The sequence below is a fragment of the Henckelia pumila genome, chromosome 3, assembly GCF_033568475.1.
Source record: "Henckelia pumila isolate YLH828 chromosome 3, ASM3356847v2, whole genome shotgun sequence".
NCBI lineage: Eukaryota > Viridiplantae > Streptophyta > Magnoliopsida > Lamiales > Gesneriaceae > Henckelia > Henckelia pumila.
The window spans coordinates 52,458,900-52,477,968 of NC_133122.1; the positions used below are offsets into that span (position 1 = coordinate 52,458,900).

General features: G+C 35.3%; 2 protein-coding genes across 5 annotated transcripts; one reads left to right on the plus strand and one right to left on the minus strand.

The window, feature by feature from the left end:
- Positions 1 to 215: 215 nt before the first annotated feature.
- Positions 216 to 10,853, plus strand: LOC140891921 (probable metal-nicotianamine transporter YSL7). 3 transcript variants are annotated; one of them, XM_073300617.1, is made up of 6 exons: positions 216 to 720; positions 8,152 to 8,312; positions 8,505 to 8,602; positions 8,692 to 8,826; positions 8,921 to 9,110; positions 9,187 to 10,818. In XM_073300617.1, the coding sequence occupies exons 1-6, from the start codon at positions 372 to 374 to the stop codon at positions 10,300 to 10,302; spliced, it is 2,049 nt and encodes a 682-aa protein (XP_073156718.1). In that variant the 5' UTR covers positions 216 to 371; the 3' UTR covers positions 10,303 to 10,818. The 3 variants fall into 3 exon arrangements, with proteins under 3 accessions (XP_073156718.1, XP_073156717.1, XP_073156719.1); XM_073300616.1 differs by having other exon boundaries at positions 8,149 to 8,312; positions 9,187 to 10,817; XM_073300618.1 differs by lacking the exons at positions 216 to 720; positions 8,152 to 8,312; positions 8,505 to 8,602; positions 8,692 to 8,826 and having other exon boundaries at positions 8,959 to 9,102; positions 9,187 to 10,853.
- A 72-nt stretch (positions 10,854 to 10,925) lies between these two features.
- On the minus strand, positions 10,926 to 13,277 carry LOC140891923 (protein ROOT PRIMORDIUM DEFECTIVE 1). Of its 2 annotated transcripts, none has more exons than XM_073300620.1 (2): positions 11,829 to 13,277; positions 10,926 to 11,016 (listed from the first exon to the last, which is right to left on the minus strand). In XM_073300620.1, exon 1 carries the CDS (start codon positions 13,260 to 13,262, stop codon positions 12,036 to 12,038), a length of 1,227 nt encoding a protein of 408 aa, XP_073156721.1. In that variant the 5' UTR covers positions 13,263 to 13,277; the 3' UTR covers positions 10,926 to 11,016; positions 11,829 to 12,035. The 2 variants fall into 2 exon arrangements, with proteins under 2 accessions (XP_073156721.1, XP_073156720.1); XM_073300619.1 differs by having other exon boundaries at positions 10,926 to 11,228.
- Between the last annotated feature and the right edge of the window lie 5,792 nt (positions 13,278 to 19,069).

Consider the following 19,069-nt stretch of genomic DNA (forward strand, 5'->3'; position numbering starts at 1 on the left):
TACAACAATTCAATAAAACATATTTAGATAGCATACCAAAAGTTAACAACGTTGAATTTTCATGTAATATAAAAATAAAATATATATAATAGTAAAGAAATTATTAAAACAAAACACTTTTTTAACTTTTTTTAAAAAAAAAATTGTATTCGTTTGTGCTGGATATAAAAACACAAAAATGACATGTGAACACAAAGAACAAGTAAATCGGAGATCCTAATAATATTTATATTTTACAATCTAAAATTAGTTTATTTAATAGATTCTCCCACACGTATCTATAACCCATTAGAATTATAAGTAAATCATATATATATATATATCTCTACATCACAAAGTCAAGAAGAAGATCAATCGATCCAAACTCCCAAATGGATGATAATTCCTCTAGCAGCGAAATCGTGGGAAAAGAAGAGGAATCGGTGGAGAAGATATTCGAGAGCAAAGAGGTTCCGCCATGGCAGAAGCAGCTGACCTTGAGAGCTTTCTTGGTGAGCTTTGTACTGAGTATTCTCTTCACTTTCATAGTGATGAAGCTGAATCTGACGACTGGCATCATCCCGTCGCTGAATGTGTCTGCGGGGCTTTTGGGCTTCTTCTTCTTGAAAATTTGGAGCAAGTTTATGGAGAAATCTGGGATTCTCAGGCAGCCATTTACGAGGCAGGAGAATACTGTCGTTCAGACATGTGTTGTGGCTTCCTCCGGCATAGCCTTCAGTGGTGCGTAATCATTTTTATTAATTATTTTATCATATTTTTATTTTTTACTTTTCTTTCTTGATTAATTATGATTAATGTCATACTAGTGAAAAATTATAGGTAGAGAGCTATTTAATTAATGATCGAATAAAATATAGACATGATTGTGTTTGATATATTTACACTCTGTGGAAAAAAAAAAAAAAAGGCTTTGTGGGACGATCAATGATTAAAGCGAATGCGTGTTCTAATTAAGTACTTTATTAAAAACAAAATCCTTTTCATTAGGAAAATAAATTTGGTGTATCCAAAAGAAAGTTGTCTATAATCTTTATTATGATTTTTGTTGTTTTAGATAACTACACAGACAATTAATATGCGAGTAGTCCTCTTTGCTTCTTTGGGACGGCAGCATATCTCGGTCTCTGTCTTGAGTATCCAAAACTAATATTTTTTTATATTTAATATTTTTACATGGATTAGATCGGATAAGCGATCTATATATGGTCCGCTTATAACGAGGTTTTGGGATCTTATGGCTATCAAGATTTAGTCAAAAAGAGAGAAACAAATGCTAGATTCTTTATATTAAAAAAAAAATTAGGATGTTGTGTGCATGTGTATTTTTTTTTTTTTTTGGCACATAGTGTTTGCATGTGTAACTCTTGCTAAAAAAAAATAGAAATGGAATTTAAAAAATTAAAAATCAAATATTGTTATATATATAGATGTAATATAATTGATTGATTTGATTGTAATAACCTTTTCTATACTAATCCTTCTACCCTATAAATAGAGGTGTTTAGTCCATATATTAAACACTCATATTCTTCTATTATATTCTCTCTTGTCTTTTATTCTCTCATCTTTCTCTACTAAATTTATAACACGTTATCAGCACGATTGCTCTAGCTTCAAGGTAGAACTCATAAATAATTTTCATTCGTAATCTTTGTGTAGATGCTCTCGATAAAGCACAATATGTAGCTTTCATATTGATGCTCTCGGAATAGCACAAATATTATTATTATTATTATTATTTTTTGCCAATAGTTTCAATGATCCGGTAGAAGCACAATATTAAAAGTTAATATTGATGCTCTCAAAGTATCTCATATTTTATGTTCATATTATGCTCCTAAAGAAGCATTAATTTTAATTTTATGTTGATGTTCTTGAAGTAACACAACATATTTTTATTGAAAATCTCGATAGATCTATGGATACAATATAAATATATAAGATTTTCAATATTCCTGAAAAATATTATCCAAAATCTTAAGTTTATCAATATTCCCGAAGAATATTGACTTTTATATACTTTTATGCTTGTGTCTTATATTGGGATATTATATTTATTTTATGCATTTATTTTTATTCGATATTAATTGATATTTGTTCATGTGAAGATTTATCATTCTTAGGAAAGTTAATAAATATGATTCTATAATTGTGATTAGATGCTTGTTAACATAATTATATATATATATTGCACGTATATATAATTATTTGTTAACTAATTTTATAACATTGTTCAATAAATTAGTAAATAACATAATTATTTATTTTGTATATTTTTCTACACGTATATATTCAATCTATTATATATATATATATATATATATATATAATTCGTTTGTTTGTTTTTTTTTTTTTTTAACAGTCGCAATGGCAAACATTACAAAACTTGAATTTGACGCTCTTGACATCAGTGGAAAAAACTATTTGTCATGGATTTTGGATGCTGAGGTTCATCTTGTTTCTAAGGATCTTGGAAACACAATAAAAGAAGAAAATAATGAATCCCCGCAGGATCTTGCAAAATCTCTTATTTTTCTTCGCCACCATCTCGATGATGGATTGAAAGCCGAGTATCTCACTGTGAAGAACCCACAAGAACTTTGGAAAAATCTTAAAGAAAGGTTTGACCATCAGAGGAGTGTAGTTCTCCCAAGAGCTCGTTATGAGTGGATCCATCTTCGCCTACAAGATTTCAAATCTGTAAGCGATTATAATTCCGCATTATTCAAGATTTGTTCAAAGCTCAAACTTTGTGGAGAAAATATTTCTGATCAAGATCTACTTGAAAAAACTTTCTCCACTTTTCATGCTTCAAATGTGCTCCTGCAGCAGCAATATCGTGAGCGTGGATTTAAAAAGTACTCTGAGCTTATTTCCTGTCTACTAGTTGATGAACAGAACAATGAATTACTATTGAAAAATCATCAATTACGCCCAACTGGCTCTATACCATTTCCTGAAGCAAATGAAATATCATTTCCTGAAGTGAATGCCAACTCAACTCAAAATCCCCATATTAGAAGAGGACGTGGGCGTGGTCATGAGCGTGGCCATGGTCAAAACAAAAATTACCAGCAACATGATGAAAAGAGACAGAAAACAAACCACCAGCAGTGGAAACCGAATAATGAAAAAGAAAAAGGGAGAAACATGAAAGAGTATGAAGATAAGTGTTTCAAATGCGGAACGGAAGGGCATTGGTCTCGTACCTGTCGTACTCCAATGCATCTTGTGGATCTCTACCAAAATTCGATCAAAGGAAAGGGAAAAATATAGACAAATTTTGCTGATGATGATGACCCTGTTGATATAACTCACTTGAATGTCTCTGATTTCTTTGCACAACCAGACGGGAATATTGATCATTTGATTGGAGGTGGTGTGCTAGAAAATATAGAGTGATCAAGTTCTGCCTTTAATGCTTTCGTGTCCCTAAGATTAGTGCTTTTGGATATCTATGTTTTTTTTTTCTATAATAGTCAGATTTATCTTTTTGGTATTGATTTTATTCAGTACAATTTTATTTTCAGTTGTAATGGTGGTTAATGTTTTGAAAACTTTATTTAATATAATTTTCTTCTTATGAATATTGAAGTTGTAACTTAATCTATTATGCATTTCTTTTAGATTTATGGGAGAATACCAAGACATATGTCTAGCCGATAGTGGTACAACTCACACCATCCTTCAAAGTAAAAGGTATTTTTTGGAAATAACATTAGCTGAAAATAATGTTATAACAATATCGGGTGCATCAAAAATTATTGAAGGTCATGGAAAGGCAAAAAATCATTCTGCCAAATGAGACAATTCTATATATTGAAAATGCACTCTACGCTAGCAAATTCAGTAGAAATTTGCTTAGCTTTAAAGATATCCGCAGAAATGGATATCATATTGAAACATTGAATGTAAACAAGGTTGAATACCTTTGTATTACATCTATGATATGTGGTAAAAAAACATATAAAAGAAAAATTACGTGCACTCTCTTCTGGGATATATTGCACAATAATAAAGGCAATTGAGGCAAATACAGTCACAAACAAGAAGTTTGTTGACAAGAAAACTTTCATATTATGGCACGACCAACTTGGTCACCCTGGGAGTTCAATGATGCGAAGAATAATAGATAATTCGCGTGGACATCCCTTAAAGAATCAAAAGGTTCTCCTAAATGGTGACTTTTCATGTGTGGCTTGTTCACAAGGTAAACTAATTATAAGGCCTTCTCCAACAAAGATTGATGTTGAAATTCCAACATTCTTGGAAAGAATTCATGGGGATATTTGAGGGTCTATACACCCATCATGTGGTCCATTTCGATACTTTATGGTATTGATTGATGCATCAACTAGGTGGTCACATGTTAGTTTGCTTGCAACTCGAAATATAGCTTTTGCAAAGCTACTTGGGCAAATGATTAAACTACGAGCTCAATTCCCTGACCACTCAATTAAGGCAATTCGCCTTGATAATGCTGCTGAATTTAAATCACAAGCATTTGATGACTTTTGTATGTCAATAGGGACTTCGATCGAGCATTCAGTAGCCCATGTCCATACACAAAATGGTTTTGCAGAATCTTTTATTAAGCGACTGCAATTAATTGCAAGACCGCTACTCATGAAAACAAAACTGCCATCTTCAGCCTGGGGTCATGCTATCATACACGATGCATCGTTAATTCGTGTAAGACCAACTAATTACCACCAATATTCACCATTGCAATTGCATATGGTCAAGAACCTGAAGTTTCTCACATTAGAGTATTTGGTTGTGCGGTACAATACCTATCCTACCTACACAACGAACCAAAATGAGTCCCCAACGTAGACTTGGAATTTATGTGGGGTATGAGTCACCGTCTATCATTAGATATTTGGAACCCTTAACAGGCGACTTGTTTAATGTAAGATTTGCAGATTGCCATTTTGATGAAACAAATTTTCCAACATTGGGTGGAGAAAAATTGTATCCTGAAGAACAACGAAAAATTTTTTGGAATGAGAAAACATTATCTCATTACGATCCCAGAAACAATCAATGTGAGCAAGAAGTTGAAAGAATCATTCACTTGCAAAGAATTGCAAATCAATTACCTGATGCCTTTGTTAATACAAAAAATGTAACAAAGTCACACATACAAGTAAAAAATACCCCAGTGAAGATCGATGTCCCTGCAGGACCATATAATACTTTACCCGCAAATGAATCTAAAATACGCCAGAAGCGTGGCCGACCGATTGGTTCAAAGGATACAGTACCCAGAAAAAGAAAGGTACAAGAAAAACAAGGTTTGAAAACTCTAGAAGAAGAAACCTTACATCAAAATGAAACAGATGTGGATAACGTGATCCATGAAGAATCACAACCACATGAAAATATATGGGATCGCAGAAATACGAACATCGATAATGTGTTCGCACTTAACATGGCTCTTGATATCATACAAGGTATTGATGATCCCGAACCACAATCTGTTAAAGATTGTCAACAAAGAAATGATTGGCCAAAATGGAAGGAAGCTATACAAGCTGAATTAGATTCTCTAGAAAAACGTAAAGTGTTTGGACCCGTAGTTTAAACACCCAAAAATGTAATCCCCGTAGGATACAAATGGGTGTTTGTGCGAAAAAGAAATGAAAATGGCGAAATTGTAAGATACAAAGCCAGACTTGTAGCCCAAGGTTTATCTCAAATACCTGAAATCGATTACGAGGAAACATATTCACCTGTGATGGATACCACCACTTTTCGATTCTTGATTAGTTTGGCTGTATCAGAAAATTTGAATATGCGACTTATGGTTGTGGTCACTGCATATTTATATGGTTTACTTGATAGCGACATATACATGAAAATCCCTGAAGGATTTAAACCATCAGAATCAAGTGATACAAATCCCAAGATCATGTTCTCAATTAAATTGCAAATATCGTTATATGATTAAAACAATCTGGGCGAATATGGTACAATCGCCTTAGCAAATATTTACTACAAGAAGGTTACACAAATAATGCTATTTGCCCATGCGTTTTTACAAAAAAGACGGATGAGGGTTTTGCAATCGTGGCAGTATATGTAGATGATCTAAATCTTATAGGAACTCCCGAAGAGCTCACTAAAACTGCCAATTATTTAAAAAGTAAATTTGAGATGAAAGATTTGGGAAAAACAAAGTTTTGTCTCGGATTGCAAATCGAACATTTATCAGAAGGAATATTTGTTCATCAATCTTCATACACAAAGAAAATATTAAAACGTTTTTACATGGACAAATCACATCCATTAGCATTACCAATGGTCGTACGATCACTTGACACTAATAAAGATCTTTTTCGTCCACTTGAAGATGGAGAAAATATCATTGGTCCTGAAGTACCATATCTTAGTGCAATTGGTGCATTGTCATACCTTGCAAATTGTGCTCGACCAGATATAGCATTTTCTGTCAACCTTCTAGCAAGATATAGTTCTTCTCCAACCCGAAGACATTGGAATGTTGTAAAACATATATTTCGTTACCTTCGTGGTACAACTGACATGGGATTATTTTATTCGAAAAAATCAAATTTCTCTTTAATAGGATATGCAGATGCAGTCTATCTTTCAGATCCGCATAAAGCCAAATCCCAAACGGGTTATGTGTTTACACGAGGGGACACCGCTATTTCATGGAAGTCAACAAAGCAAACTTTGACAGCTACATCATCAAATCACTCTGAAATCATTGCAATGCATGAAGCAAGTCGAGAATGCATATGGTTGAGATCTATAACTCAACATATTCAAGAATCATGCGGATTACCAACAACGAAAGATAGCCCGACGACTATTTTTGAAGATAATACTGCTTGCATTGCACAACTAAAAGGAGGGTATATCAAAGGCGATCGAACGAAACACATTTCACCAAAGTTTTTCTACACGCTCGAACTTCAACAAAAAGGTGATATTGATGTCCAACAAATCCGTTCAAGTGACAATGTAGCTGATTTATTCACAAAGGCATTACCGACATCAACATTCAAGAAATTGGTGCAAAAGATAGGGATGCATCAATTAAAAGATATTCGGTGATTGAAATCAGGGGGAGTATCAATTGTTGTACTCTTTTTCCTTCGTTCAGGTTTTTTCCACTAGGTTTTACTGACAAGATTTTAACGAGGCAACATTGGACTCTCTATCAATCATCTAAGGGGGAGTGTTATATATAGATGTAATATAGTTGATTGATTTGATTATAATTTACCTTTTCTACATTAATCTCTCTACCCTATAAATAGAGGTGTTTAGTCCATATATTAAACACTCATCTTCTTCTATTATATTCTCTCTTGTCTTTCATTCTCTCATCTTTCTCTACTAAATTTATAACAAATATAAATTTTTATAATTTTTAACAGTATGTTTTAAATACACTAAATATATAAATTATTAAAATTTGAATTTAAAATTCATTAAATATATAAAAAGTGAAAATTAAAAGTTGGCTTTTAAAAGAGATGTTTCGGATATTATTAATCTAATTGAAAATAGAGATATTAAAATTATTTAAAAAACATATCATGACTCTTCTAATATAAACCGAGTTCAACCTAGCACATGAGTATTACCTCAATGATAGATCTAATGTCTCGTGATTTGCAACGTCAATAATATATAATTAATTACGACTATGTGTAAAAATACGAGCTATTGGATACATGATTTGATTATTATCCATGTGCTAGGATCTCATTAACCAATATAAAAATAATAAAAGAGATTCCATCCACTCAAAATGACTTGACTTGGTTTGGGGGGGTTGTTTTATCATCAATTCATCATTAAATTCAATTTGGAATATTTCAGAAGAATACAATTAATCCGAATAATTGTGAAGCAGTACGTACTTGTAAGTTGCATTTGGTGATCACTGATCAATTGGCTTCCACAAAAAAAATAATAAATAAATTTCTCTGTACTAAAAATGTGTATAGGTAATAGGATCACGCCGAGGCCACATTATCAACTGAATTTTGGGGAAGCTGACATTGATTCAGACATAGCATAATCATTATATCATACATCATGCAGAATGTCCATTGGTTTGCATCTTCATGGAATAATAATGTAGTTATTAGATCAATCAAATTTGTACAGAAGGTTTTGGAAGCTATATATTTGGTATGAGTGAAGCAATTGCCAAAACATCTACTGAAGCTAATGACGCACAAAATATCAAGAACCCAGCCCTCACATGGATGATTGGATTCCTTTTTGTGGTTAGCTTTTTGGGACTCCTTTCTGTGGTGCCTCTCCGTAAGGTCTGTACATTCTCTCCGACTCCATACTTCCATCTATTTGTAGAGATGTTACTTGCCTTCACAGCTGCAACATGTCCAATGTCATTCGACAACAAACCGTGAGGGATTCTTCAAACTGAGACAAGTTTTTTGGGACAAACTCTTCTTAATTTCCAACTCAGAATCCGAATCTGTGTTTTAAACTGTTTTCAGATAATGATCATAGACTTCAGACTGATGTACCCGAGTGGGACGGCTACGGCTCACTTAATCAATAGCTTCCACACCCCTCAGGGAGCCAAGTTAGCAAAGTGAGTTCTCCTATACTCGTGCTATAAGTCCTTTTTCAGAAACAGTATATGAATGCATTCTAAATATATTATCCGCTGCTCGCCTCCAGGAAAAAAGTTAGAACCTTGGGGAAATTCTTCTCTTTCAGCTTCTTGTGGGGCTTCTTTCAATGGTTTTTCACTGCAGGAGATGGCTGCGGATTCGTTGAATTTCCAACCTTCGGTCTTAAAGCCTACCAAAACAAGTAAAAACAGCCAATATATGTTAACTAACTTCTTGTAGTTAACTTTGCAATCTTGTTATTCTTGGTAGTCTTATATTTGTCGATCAAACATCAGGTTCTTCTTCGATTTCTCAGCGACATATGTTGGTGTGGGTATGATATGCCCGTATCTGATCAATGTATCTTTACTAGTCGGAGCCATTCTCTCGTGGGGTATAATGTGGCCGCTCATAGAGAAGAGGAAAGGTGATTGGTACTCGGCAACGTTGTCCCCAAGTAGTCTCCATGGCATTCAAGGTTACCGGGTATATTAAGATACACTAAACCAAATCTTGAAACGTTTGGATGGCCTGTTTATAACCTTTCCTGATTCTTTGACAGGTCTTCATTGCCATAGCCATGATCCTAGGTGATGGCCTATACAACTTCATCAAGGTCCTAGGAAGCACTTTACTTGGGTTGTACCAACAATTCCGCAATAGAAATACAGGCTCAGGCCTCCCAATCGGTTCCAGTTCATCTCCTTCAAATACCCCTACAGTATCCTTATCCTATGACGATGAACGTCGGACCCGACTTTTCCTCAAGGACAAAATCCCGACATGGGTCGCCATTTCTGGATACACTGTACTAGCCATAATCTCTGCGGCAACTCTTCCGCATATTTTCCATCCACTCAAATGGTACTATATAGTTGTCATGTATATATTTGCACCAATACTGGCTTTTTGCAATGCGTACGGATGTGGACTCACCGATTGGTCTCTAGTATCGACCTATGGAAAGTTGGCCATATTCATTATTGGGGCATGGGCTGGATCCTCCCATGGGGGAGTTCTTGCCGGACTAGCTGCTTGTGGAGTCATGATGAATATAGTCTCCACTGCATCTGACCTCTCACAAGATTTTAAGACCGGATACATGACTCTAGCGTCTCCTCGGTCCATGTTTGTGAGCCAGGTGATTGGGACTGCTATTGGTTGTGTCGTTTCACCATGCGTGTTCTGGATATTCTACAAGGCGTTCCCCGATCTGGGTACCATTGGCTCACAATATCCGGCACCAAATGCGACTATCTTCCGTGGCATTGCTATCATGGGAGTCGAGGGGTTTTCATCTCTTCCGAAGCACTGTCTCACGCTATGCTACGTTTTCTTTATAGCAGCAGCCGCTATCAATGGGTTAAGAGACATAGTGGGGCCTAAATGGGCCAAGTTCATTCCTATCCCAATGGCTATGGCAATTCCTTTCTATCTTGGAGCATATTTCACCATTGATATGTGTGTGGGGAGCTTGATTCTTTTCGTCTGGGAAACTCTGGATAAGGCTAAGGCCGATGCGTTTGGACCGGCAGTGGCTTCAGGATTGATATGTGGAGATGGGATTTGGACATTGCCCAGTTCGATATTGGCTTTGGCTGGTATAAAGCCTCCTATTTGTATGAAGTTTCTGTCGAGAAAAACTAATGCAAGGGTCGACACTTTCTTGGGTAGTTAGTTTGCTATCTTGGGAGTTGTGAAAGGAAGCTGGTTGAATTAGTTCCCTATGCTTCGGCATCCATATATTTATTTTGTATCCACAGGTTTCCCCGGCAATTTCACGGTTTCATAAATATATATTTATAGTTGTACTACTACTAGATATTTAAGTTGTCCTACTATAAATGTAAATTTTATGTAGTGGTTTTTTGTGCACCAAAATTGCTAGGACGTGATAAAACCACGGTACAATGAAATGCGCAAATTGTGTTAAAGGTACAGATTTCTTGTGGGTGTACTTAATGGGTGCTAGCTATTCCGCCTATTTGATATACCAACACTCACAAGGTTCCAATTCATATATGACCAGATTGAAGTAATAGATCTTATCGTTCATATTTAGTTTCCAAAGCAAAATGGTCTCTCCAACATTGTCTTGAAAAGAGACCAATGACAGAAACCTCAAATGTTGAAATGTTGCAATATTAATACGAAAATACCTAAAGTTTGGAGTGTTAAAACCTTAGGGACCGAACTAGAAATGATATTCGTTAGCGCAAGAATACTTGGTACTTGAGAACGACACAAGTGAATTTTTTAACAGTTTCAGATTCAAGTTGCAGTTGTATGTGCAGTTGTATGTGTGGCTTTCTGAAAATGCTGGTTAGTTGTGGCTGAACGGTGCACTCCCAAACTGCATTTCTGAGATACGAGCATTAATGCTGTGGCACATCTTTTGACAAAATTGGAGTATAATGATCAATGAAAACCCTAGGATATAAAACACATACACACACACAGAGGGGAGTGAAGTTAAGTAATAACATTTGCCTCGGAAATATGCTTTTAAAAAAGATATGGGTAATAGTGTGTGTGAGAACATCCTGAAATGCAACACATTGCAGCAATGGGGATTTGTAAAGCAAAGAACAGAGCAGTGAAGAGCTGCAGAAAGAGTAAGAGATCATCAGATAACAACAATGAAATATACAATAGGTCTGCAATAAAAGGAGAACCAATGTTGATGGAGTTCTTACGAGAGCACAATAATGTCTCGGGAAGATTCAAAATTTCAAAATCAGTTTATGATTCGAACAAAAAATAAGATGGTTTGCATAAGATCTCGGCAAAAATTATCCAAAATGTGGACCTCAAGGGATCGATTGTCCTAAACTGTGCGAATCACCAACTTTAAGCTACTCAAATATAGAAAAAGGTGGGTTGAAACATCGAATCGGTGAATGATGATATGTGATCACACATTACAATCAAATCAAGTAAAGAGATCTCTCTTTGCCATTCGTGATTAATGGAATAACTTTCTTGATTTTGGAATCTCAACAAAGAGAGCAACTAATAAAAAATATAGCTACTGCTATTTGGGATATGTTGAACAAAGGTGTATCATATTACAATTTGGCTCCTCTCATATTGTTCTCCTATCATCTTTTTTTTTTTTTTTTTTTGTTGTTGCAAAGAATCATCCATACTTCAATAAAAAGACTAACTTGATCAGGAAAGTGAAATAAGTAGAGTCATAGTTACCTCTTGCGTCAACTCAGCACAAATGTTAAGCCACTGCTGAAATCATAACCTGCAAGAAACACGAGACATGTTCTCCCAGATTGATAACTCGTGCATTCCCAATTTCTTGCTAATTTCAGCACACAATTTTGCTCTCTGGTAATGTTTCGCAAAAGATTCAGCTTCTATATAACAAAATCAATTTCTTGCTAAGTTTGCTTCCTTTTATCACCGTGAAGCATTGTTCAATTCTTCCACTCCGGCCACTTTTCCAATTTCCACATTGTTTGACTGATGACCATCTTCATTCCATCCACGGCGCCCCCGAGCAACAAGATCAAGAAGTTTCCTTCGAATATCATAAACAGGGTTTGGCTCGATTAGGCATCCTCTCTCATATGCCTCCCTCAAGAAAACTGTGTGCCTTTTACCTTTGGTCGATAGATAGAAAATCCCGGGATGGTCAAGGAACAAATCCCTCATATTCAAATCAATTCCAAACCACTTCCTGAAATGGCTGATCTTCTCCACTTCCACCATCTTCTCCAAAGTCAAGCTCAAGAATTCATGCACAATTCCCACAGCCCTCTTTTCCATTTTCATCCGACTACTATTGGTAACTCTCTTCTGCATTTCTTGGACCCTCATTTCCTCATAAGGACCTATATAAGGCAATCTCTGCCATTCCTTAACTTTGGCCTTAAAATCCTTCTTCAATCGCATCCCGGGCGGAAACCCATGGTTGAAACTGTACTTCAACTCAGTCCTATCCAGACGACAGTCCTCTTTACAGCACTCCACAAGCCTCCAGTTCTCAACAGCAGGAACTAGACATTCATCAAGCACCTTATGCTCATTAAGCACCAAAACATGGGTGTTCGTCTCATTACCATCTTGAAGCGAAAAAAGGTCAGAATTTTTCGAAATGATGGAGTCCTCAAAGTCATCGGGGAGACCCAATTCCCTCCAGACCTTAAAAATCGCTCGAAGCGGCAGCCTTTTGGTCAATGACATGGAGAGAAGCTTAACCAACCGGGTGACAGCAAGCGGCATTGATTTATCGATGGAATCGGATTCCAGACGAACGAGGTGGAACGCAGCAGGCGTGAGAGTGCAGAAAGGTTGGAGCTTTGTGGGGTGATTGAAAATGCGGAAGATGCGGGGATATTTTCGGAGGAAAGCGGCAGGGCCGCGGTTGAGATGGAGGGTTTGGGAGAGACGGTGGAGGAAGTCGAGGGAGACGGAGGGTGGGGTAGAGTTTGAGGAGAGAATGAGGTCTTGTATGGAGACTACTTTGAGTAGATTCTTGTAATCGTCCATGAGCTTCTCGAAGGTGGGGTCTCGGTGTCTCGAGGCTACATACTGAGCTGAGGTGGTTTTGGCGCGGCAGAAGACGAGGAAATTGGCGGCGGTGGCGGTTTTGCGGCCGGACGTTCTGATGATTTGAGCGGCCATATTTTTGACCCATTACAAGAATCACTGCCGACCTTTATAAGTTATGAGAAACTAACCAAGTTTTTTTTTCCTTCGTTTTTTGAGAGGAACTAACCAAGATTTGTTAAGTTATTTGGAGGTTAATTTTATCGAGTCAAGTTCGAATTTAATTTCGAGTTTCATAATTTAATAGAATCGAGATTAAAGAAAAGGATATTCTGTTTGTGAGATTAAGAGGTTCGCGAGTTTGGCATAGTTCATTTAGATGACTCGTAGACTCGCTTGTAATTGTATTGTAAAATATTTGATAAAAGATTTTATGATAAGTAGAAATTTGAGATGTTTTTTTTTTTTACGGGAGAATTTTGAGATGTTAAATGATGTGATGCTTATTTTTGTGTGAGTTTAAAATTAATTTATAGATATGTCTTTTGATTGTTTGTTCGACCTCAGTTCTATCTTTAACGAGTTTGAATGAATTTAAATTTAAACTTAATTGTATGCTTGACGAACTCATTTAGCGAGCCCGCTTAACAAGTCTTCGAACTCCTTTAACGAGGCAAAATCAAATCAAAATTTGTTAAATATGACAAATAAACTATTAATGAACTAAGATGAGTCGAACTCGAGCCTTTATGAGTCGAGTTCAAACCTCATGACAATAGCTTGAGCTCGTGCCTACATTAACTATATATATATATATATATATATATTTAATTATATATATTTTAAATTAAATGACAGAAATAATAATTTCTAATGAAATGAAAGAAATAAAAAATATAAAAACTTTTGTGAGGCATCTGGATCAATTTTGGCCCCGTTTGATATAAAAAGTCAGGCCAAAAAAGTATATTTTTTTAAAAAAAGTATTTTTTTGGCTAATAAGGTGTTTGGATGACCAAATAAGTGCAAAAAGTTTGTTATTCAAACGTATCATTTATCATAATAAATATTTAACCAACTTTTTCGTGAGACATCTCAAGAGATGATCCTCTCAAGAGATATATCAAGAAAAATAATTTTAAAAAAAACAAACAAAGTTACCATTGTTGTGAAAAATAAAATTTATAAAACTCAAAAACTCAAAATATTATCAAACTCCACACTTTAAATTTATTCTCTCAAATTGTGTTTTTCTACACAAATGAAAAGACCTATTTATAGATCTCAATGGGAGATTAGTCCAAAAATTAAATCATCATCATCTATATCATCACACACTAATTTTCAAAATAATACAACTCAATTTTCAACAATTCTAATATACTATAATATATTTTCAACACTCCCCCTTATGATGATGATCGTCATATGATGATTGTCTTTATTACGTGTTTTATGCTGTCTCGTTAAAAACCTTACTAGGAAAAACCCAGTTGGATAAAAACCATAGCAAGAAAAAAAGAGTGCAGCCACGTAAACTTCCCCTCATGTTAATATGAGTGATTCTTCACATATTCCGTAGATTGCGCATCCCAATGTTGTATATATGCTTTCTGAATATCGTCGTGGGAAATGCCTTTGTGAAGAGATCCGATGAGTTCTCACTTGATTGAATGTAACAGATATCAATATCTTTATTCTTCTCAAGTTCTTGAGTGTAGGCAAAGAACTTTGGAGGGATATGTTTGGTTCTGTCACTTTTGATGTATCCTTCTTTCATTTGAGAAATACATGCAGCATTGTCTTCATACAACGTCACAGGCTTCTTGTCTACTGATAATCCACAAGAAGTTTGGATATGTTGTGTCATTGATTTTAACCACACACATTCATGACTTGCTTCATGTAATGCAATAATCTCGGCGTGATTTGATGAAGTTGTTACGAGTGTTTGTTTCTGTGAACGCCAAGAAATTGCGGTGCCTCCACGAGTAAATATATATCCGGTTTGGGAACGTGCCTTATGTGGATCAGATAAATATTCAGCATCAGCATAACCAATGATACTTTGATTGGTGTCTTTTGAGTACAAAAGTCCCAAATCTGTCGTTCCTCGTAGATAACGGAATATATGTTTAATTCCGTTTCAGTGCCTCTTTGTTGGATATGAACTGAATCTTGCCAATAAATTTACAGCAAAAGATATATCAGGTCTAGTGCAATTTGCAAGATACATAAGGGCACCAATGACACTTAGATATGGTACTTCTGGACCAAGAATAACTTCATCATCCTCACATGGACGGAATAGATCTTTTTCTATGTTTAATGATCTTACAACCATTGGAGTACTTAATGAATTTGATTTATCCATATTAAAACGTTTAAGGATCTTTTCTGTATAATTTGCCTGGTGAACAAAAATTCCACATTCTTTTTGTTCGATTTGCAAACCCAGACAGTACTTGGTTTTTCCAAGATCCTTCATTTCAAATTCTTCTTTCAAGTACATCATAACTTCTTGAATTTCTTTATTCGTTCCAATGATGTTTAAATCATCAACATATACAGCAATAATTACACATTCGGATGTTGTTTTCTTGATGAAAACACAATGGCATATTGGATCATTTACATATCCCTTTTTCATCAAGTGATCACTTAGCCGATTATACCACATTCGGCCTGATTGCTTCAACCCATATAATGATCTTTGCAATTTTACAGAATAAAATTCTCTGGGTTTTGAACTTTGTGCTTCAGGCATCTTAAATCCTTCAGGGATCTTCATGTATATATCACTATCAAGTGATCCGTATAAGTAAGCCGTAACAACATCCATCAGACACATTTCCAAATTTTCATACACTGCCAAACTAATCAAATATCGAAACGTAATTGCAATCATAACAGGAGAATACGTTTCTTCATAATCAATTCCAGGCCTTTGAGAAAAACCTTGTGCAACAAGTCTAGCTTTATATCTGACTATTTCATTTTTCTCATTTCGCTTTCGAATAAAAACCCATTTGTATCCAAAAGGTTTTACACCTTCAGGTGTGAGGTCTATAGGTCCAAAAACATTACGTTTATTCAGCGAATCCAATTCAACCTGGATGACATCTTTTCATTTGGCCCAATCATGACAAGTTTTACATTCACCAAAAGATTTTGGTTAATGATCCTCATTTTCATTTATGATGTCACAAGCCACATTATAAGAAAATATCTCATCAATATCTTCTATGTCTTTTCGATTCCATATTTTTCCAGTATTAATATAATTGATAGAGATTTCACGATTCTTGTCAGTTTGTGGTTCTGACAGAATATTTTCATCATCAGGTGTTTCTTCTGGAACACCATTTTCTATTTTATGATCATCGTGCTTCTCTATGCCTTTTCTTTTCCGAGGATTTTTATCCTTGGAACCGACTGACCTTCCACGCTTCAGGAGTTTAATGACATCATGAGTGTCTTCAATCTGTTTCTTTGGAATTTCAATTCGAGCTGGGGCATTTACAGCATGTATATATGATTTTGTCACCCCTTTTGTGTCTGCAAATGCATCTGGCATTTGATTTGCTATTCTTTGCAAATGTACAATTTGCTGTACATCTTTTTCACATTGTTGGTCCTTGGATCCAAATGTAACAATGATGGTACATACCATGTGATTTATTTTTCGATGTGTTTCTTTTCTCCTCCTAACATTGGGAATATTTCTTCATTAAAATGACAATCAGCAAAGCGTGCTGTAAACACATCGCCTGTCTGAGGCTCAAGATATCGAATGATTGATGGACTATCATAACCGATATAAATATCGATTTTTCTTTGAGAACCCATTTTTGATCGTTGAGGTGGTGCAATAGGCACATACACCATACATCCAAAAATTCTTAGATGAGAGATATTTGGTTCTTTACCAAATGCAAGTTGCAATGGGGAGAATTTATGATATGCACTTGGTCTGATGCGAATTAATGCCGCAGCATGTAAAATTGCATGTCCCCATATAGAAATAAGGAGTTTTGTTTTCATAATCATTGGTCTAGCAATCAGTTGTAGACGTTTAATCAATGATTCAGCTAATCCATTTTGCGTATGAACGTGAGCTACAGGATGTTCAATAGTGATTCCCATTGACATACAATAATCATTGAAAGTCTGGGATGTAAATTCTCCAGCATTATCAAGTCTTATTTTCTTGATTGTATAATCGGGAAATTGATTTCGCAATTTTATTATTTGAGCCATCAATCTTTCAAATGCCACATTCCGAGTTGACAATAAGCATACATGTGACCATCTGCTAGAGGCATCGATCAATACCATAAAGTATCGAAATGGTCCACATGATGGATGAATTGGCCCACAAATATCACCCTGAATACGTTCAAGAAATATGGGTGATTCAGTTTGGATTTTAGCTGGTGATGGTTTTATAATAAGTTTTCCAAGTGAACATGCTTTACATTGAAACTTATTATTCTGAAATATCTTCTGGTCTTTCAGTGGATGACCATGTGTATTTTCAATAATTCTTCGCATCATTGTTGAACCAGGATGTCCCAATCGATCATGCCAATTTGTTAATATTGATGAATTATCCATCACCATATTTGATTCAATTGAACTTATATGTGTATAATGCAATCCAGTATGGAGCATTGGTAGTTTCTCAACTACAAATTTCTTTCCTGACTTATATGTGGTAAGACACATATATTTCTGATTTCCATCAGTCATTGTCTCAGTATCATATCCATGAGAATATATGTCATTAAAACTCAACAAATTTTTTTTCGATCGTGGTTAATATAAAGCATTATTTATCAAAAATTTTGTACCATTAGGTAACAAAAATTTCGCTTTACCAAAGCCTTCAATCAAGTCTACAGGACCTGATATTGTATTCACCATTTTTTTTGTTGGTTTTAGTTCCAAGAAATATCTTTCATCTCGCAGAATAGTGTGCGTTGTACCGCTATCCGGTATGCAAATTTTCATGATATTATTTTCATGTTTGCTCATAGCATTTTCCATATCAAACTTCACAAAAATGTAATAAAGAAAAATTAAGTACAATACAAATGTAAAATATAACATGCTTTATAATACAAAAATGCATGAAAAATACAAATTTGTTACAATCTAGTCCCACCAATCTTTTAATCAATGTTTTCGAAATCATTCAAAAAATCTGTAGCACTGAAACTAGTTGAACCAATTAAATGGTCATTATTTTCAACAAAATTGGTCTCTTTTCCTTTCCCCTTTATCGATTCTTTATAGAGCTTACAAAGGTGCTCGGGGGCTCGACAAGTTCGTGACCAATGTCCCGGAGTGCCACATCTATAACAAACACTCTCGGTTATTTTTGAGTGATTTTCATTTTCACTCATGTTTTCATGCTGCCTTTTTAGTGGGTGGTGCGTGACGCTCTTTTGAGATGAGTTACTGAAATAACTATCTCGATTATTTTCATATCCACGACCGCGTCCACGACCACAGTCATTTCTACGTCCACGTCCACGCCCACGTCCTCGACCTCGTCCACGACCAAAATCTGGTCTATTCCTTTGATTTTGGTTTTCATTTTTCATTACGACATTTGCTTCAGGAAATGCCGTTGATCCAGTGGGTCGGGATTGATGATTTCTTACTAACAATTCGTTGTTCTTTTCCGCCACAAGAAGACATGCGATTAGTTCGGAATATCTCGAAAATCCACGCACTCTATACTGTTGTTGTAGAGTTATATTCGATGCGTGAAAAGTGAAAAATGTTTTCTCAAGTATTTCCATTTCTGTGACTTCAAGTCCACAGAATTTTAATTGCGAGACTATTCGATACATCGCAGAATTATAATCACTGACTTTTTTAAAGTCTTGGAATCTCAACGTATTCCATTTATCACGGGCGGTCGAGAGTATCAC

Coding starts and splice junctions, on each gene's coding strand:
- LOC140891923 (XM_073300620.1), bottom strand. CDS start 13,262: ATGGCCGCTCAAATCATCAGAACGTCCGGCCGCAAAACCGCCACCGCC.
- LOC140891921 (XM_073300616.1), top strand. CDS start 372: ATGGATGATAATTCCTCTAGCAGCGAAATCGTGGGAAAAGAAGAGGAA. Junction 8,603..8,691: donor CAGGGAGCCAAGTTAGCAAA/GTGAGTTCTCCT, acceptor GCTCGCCTCCAG/GAAAAAAGTTAGAACCTTGG. Junction 9,111..9,186: donor ATGGCATTCAAGGTTACCGG/GTATATTAAGAT, acceptor ATTCTTTGACAG/GTCTTCATTGCCATAGCCAT.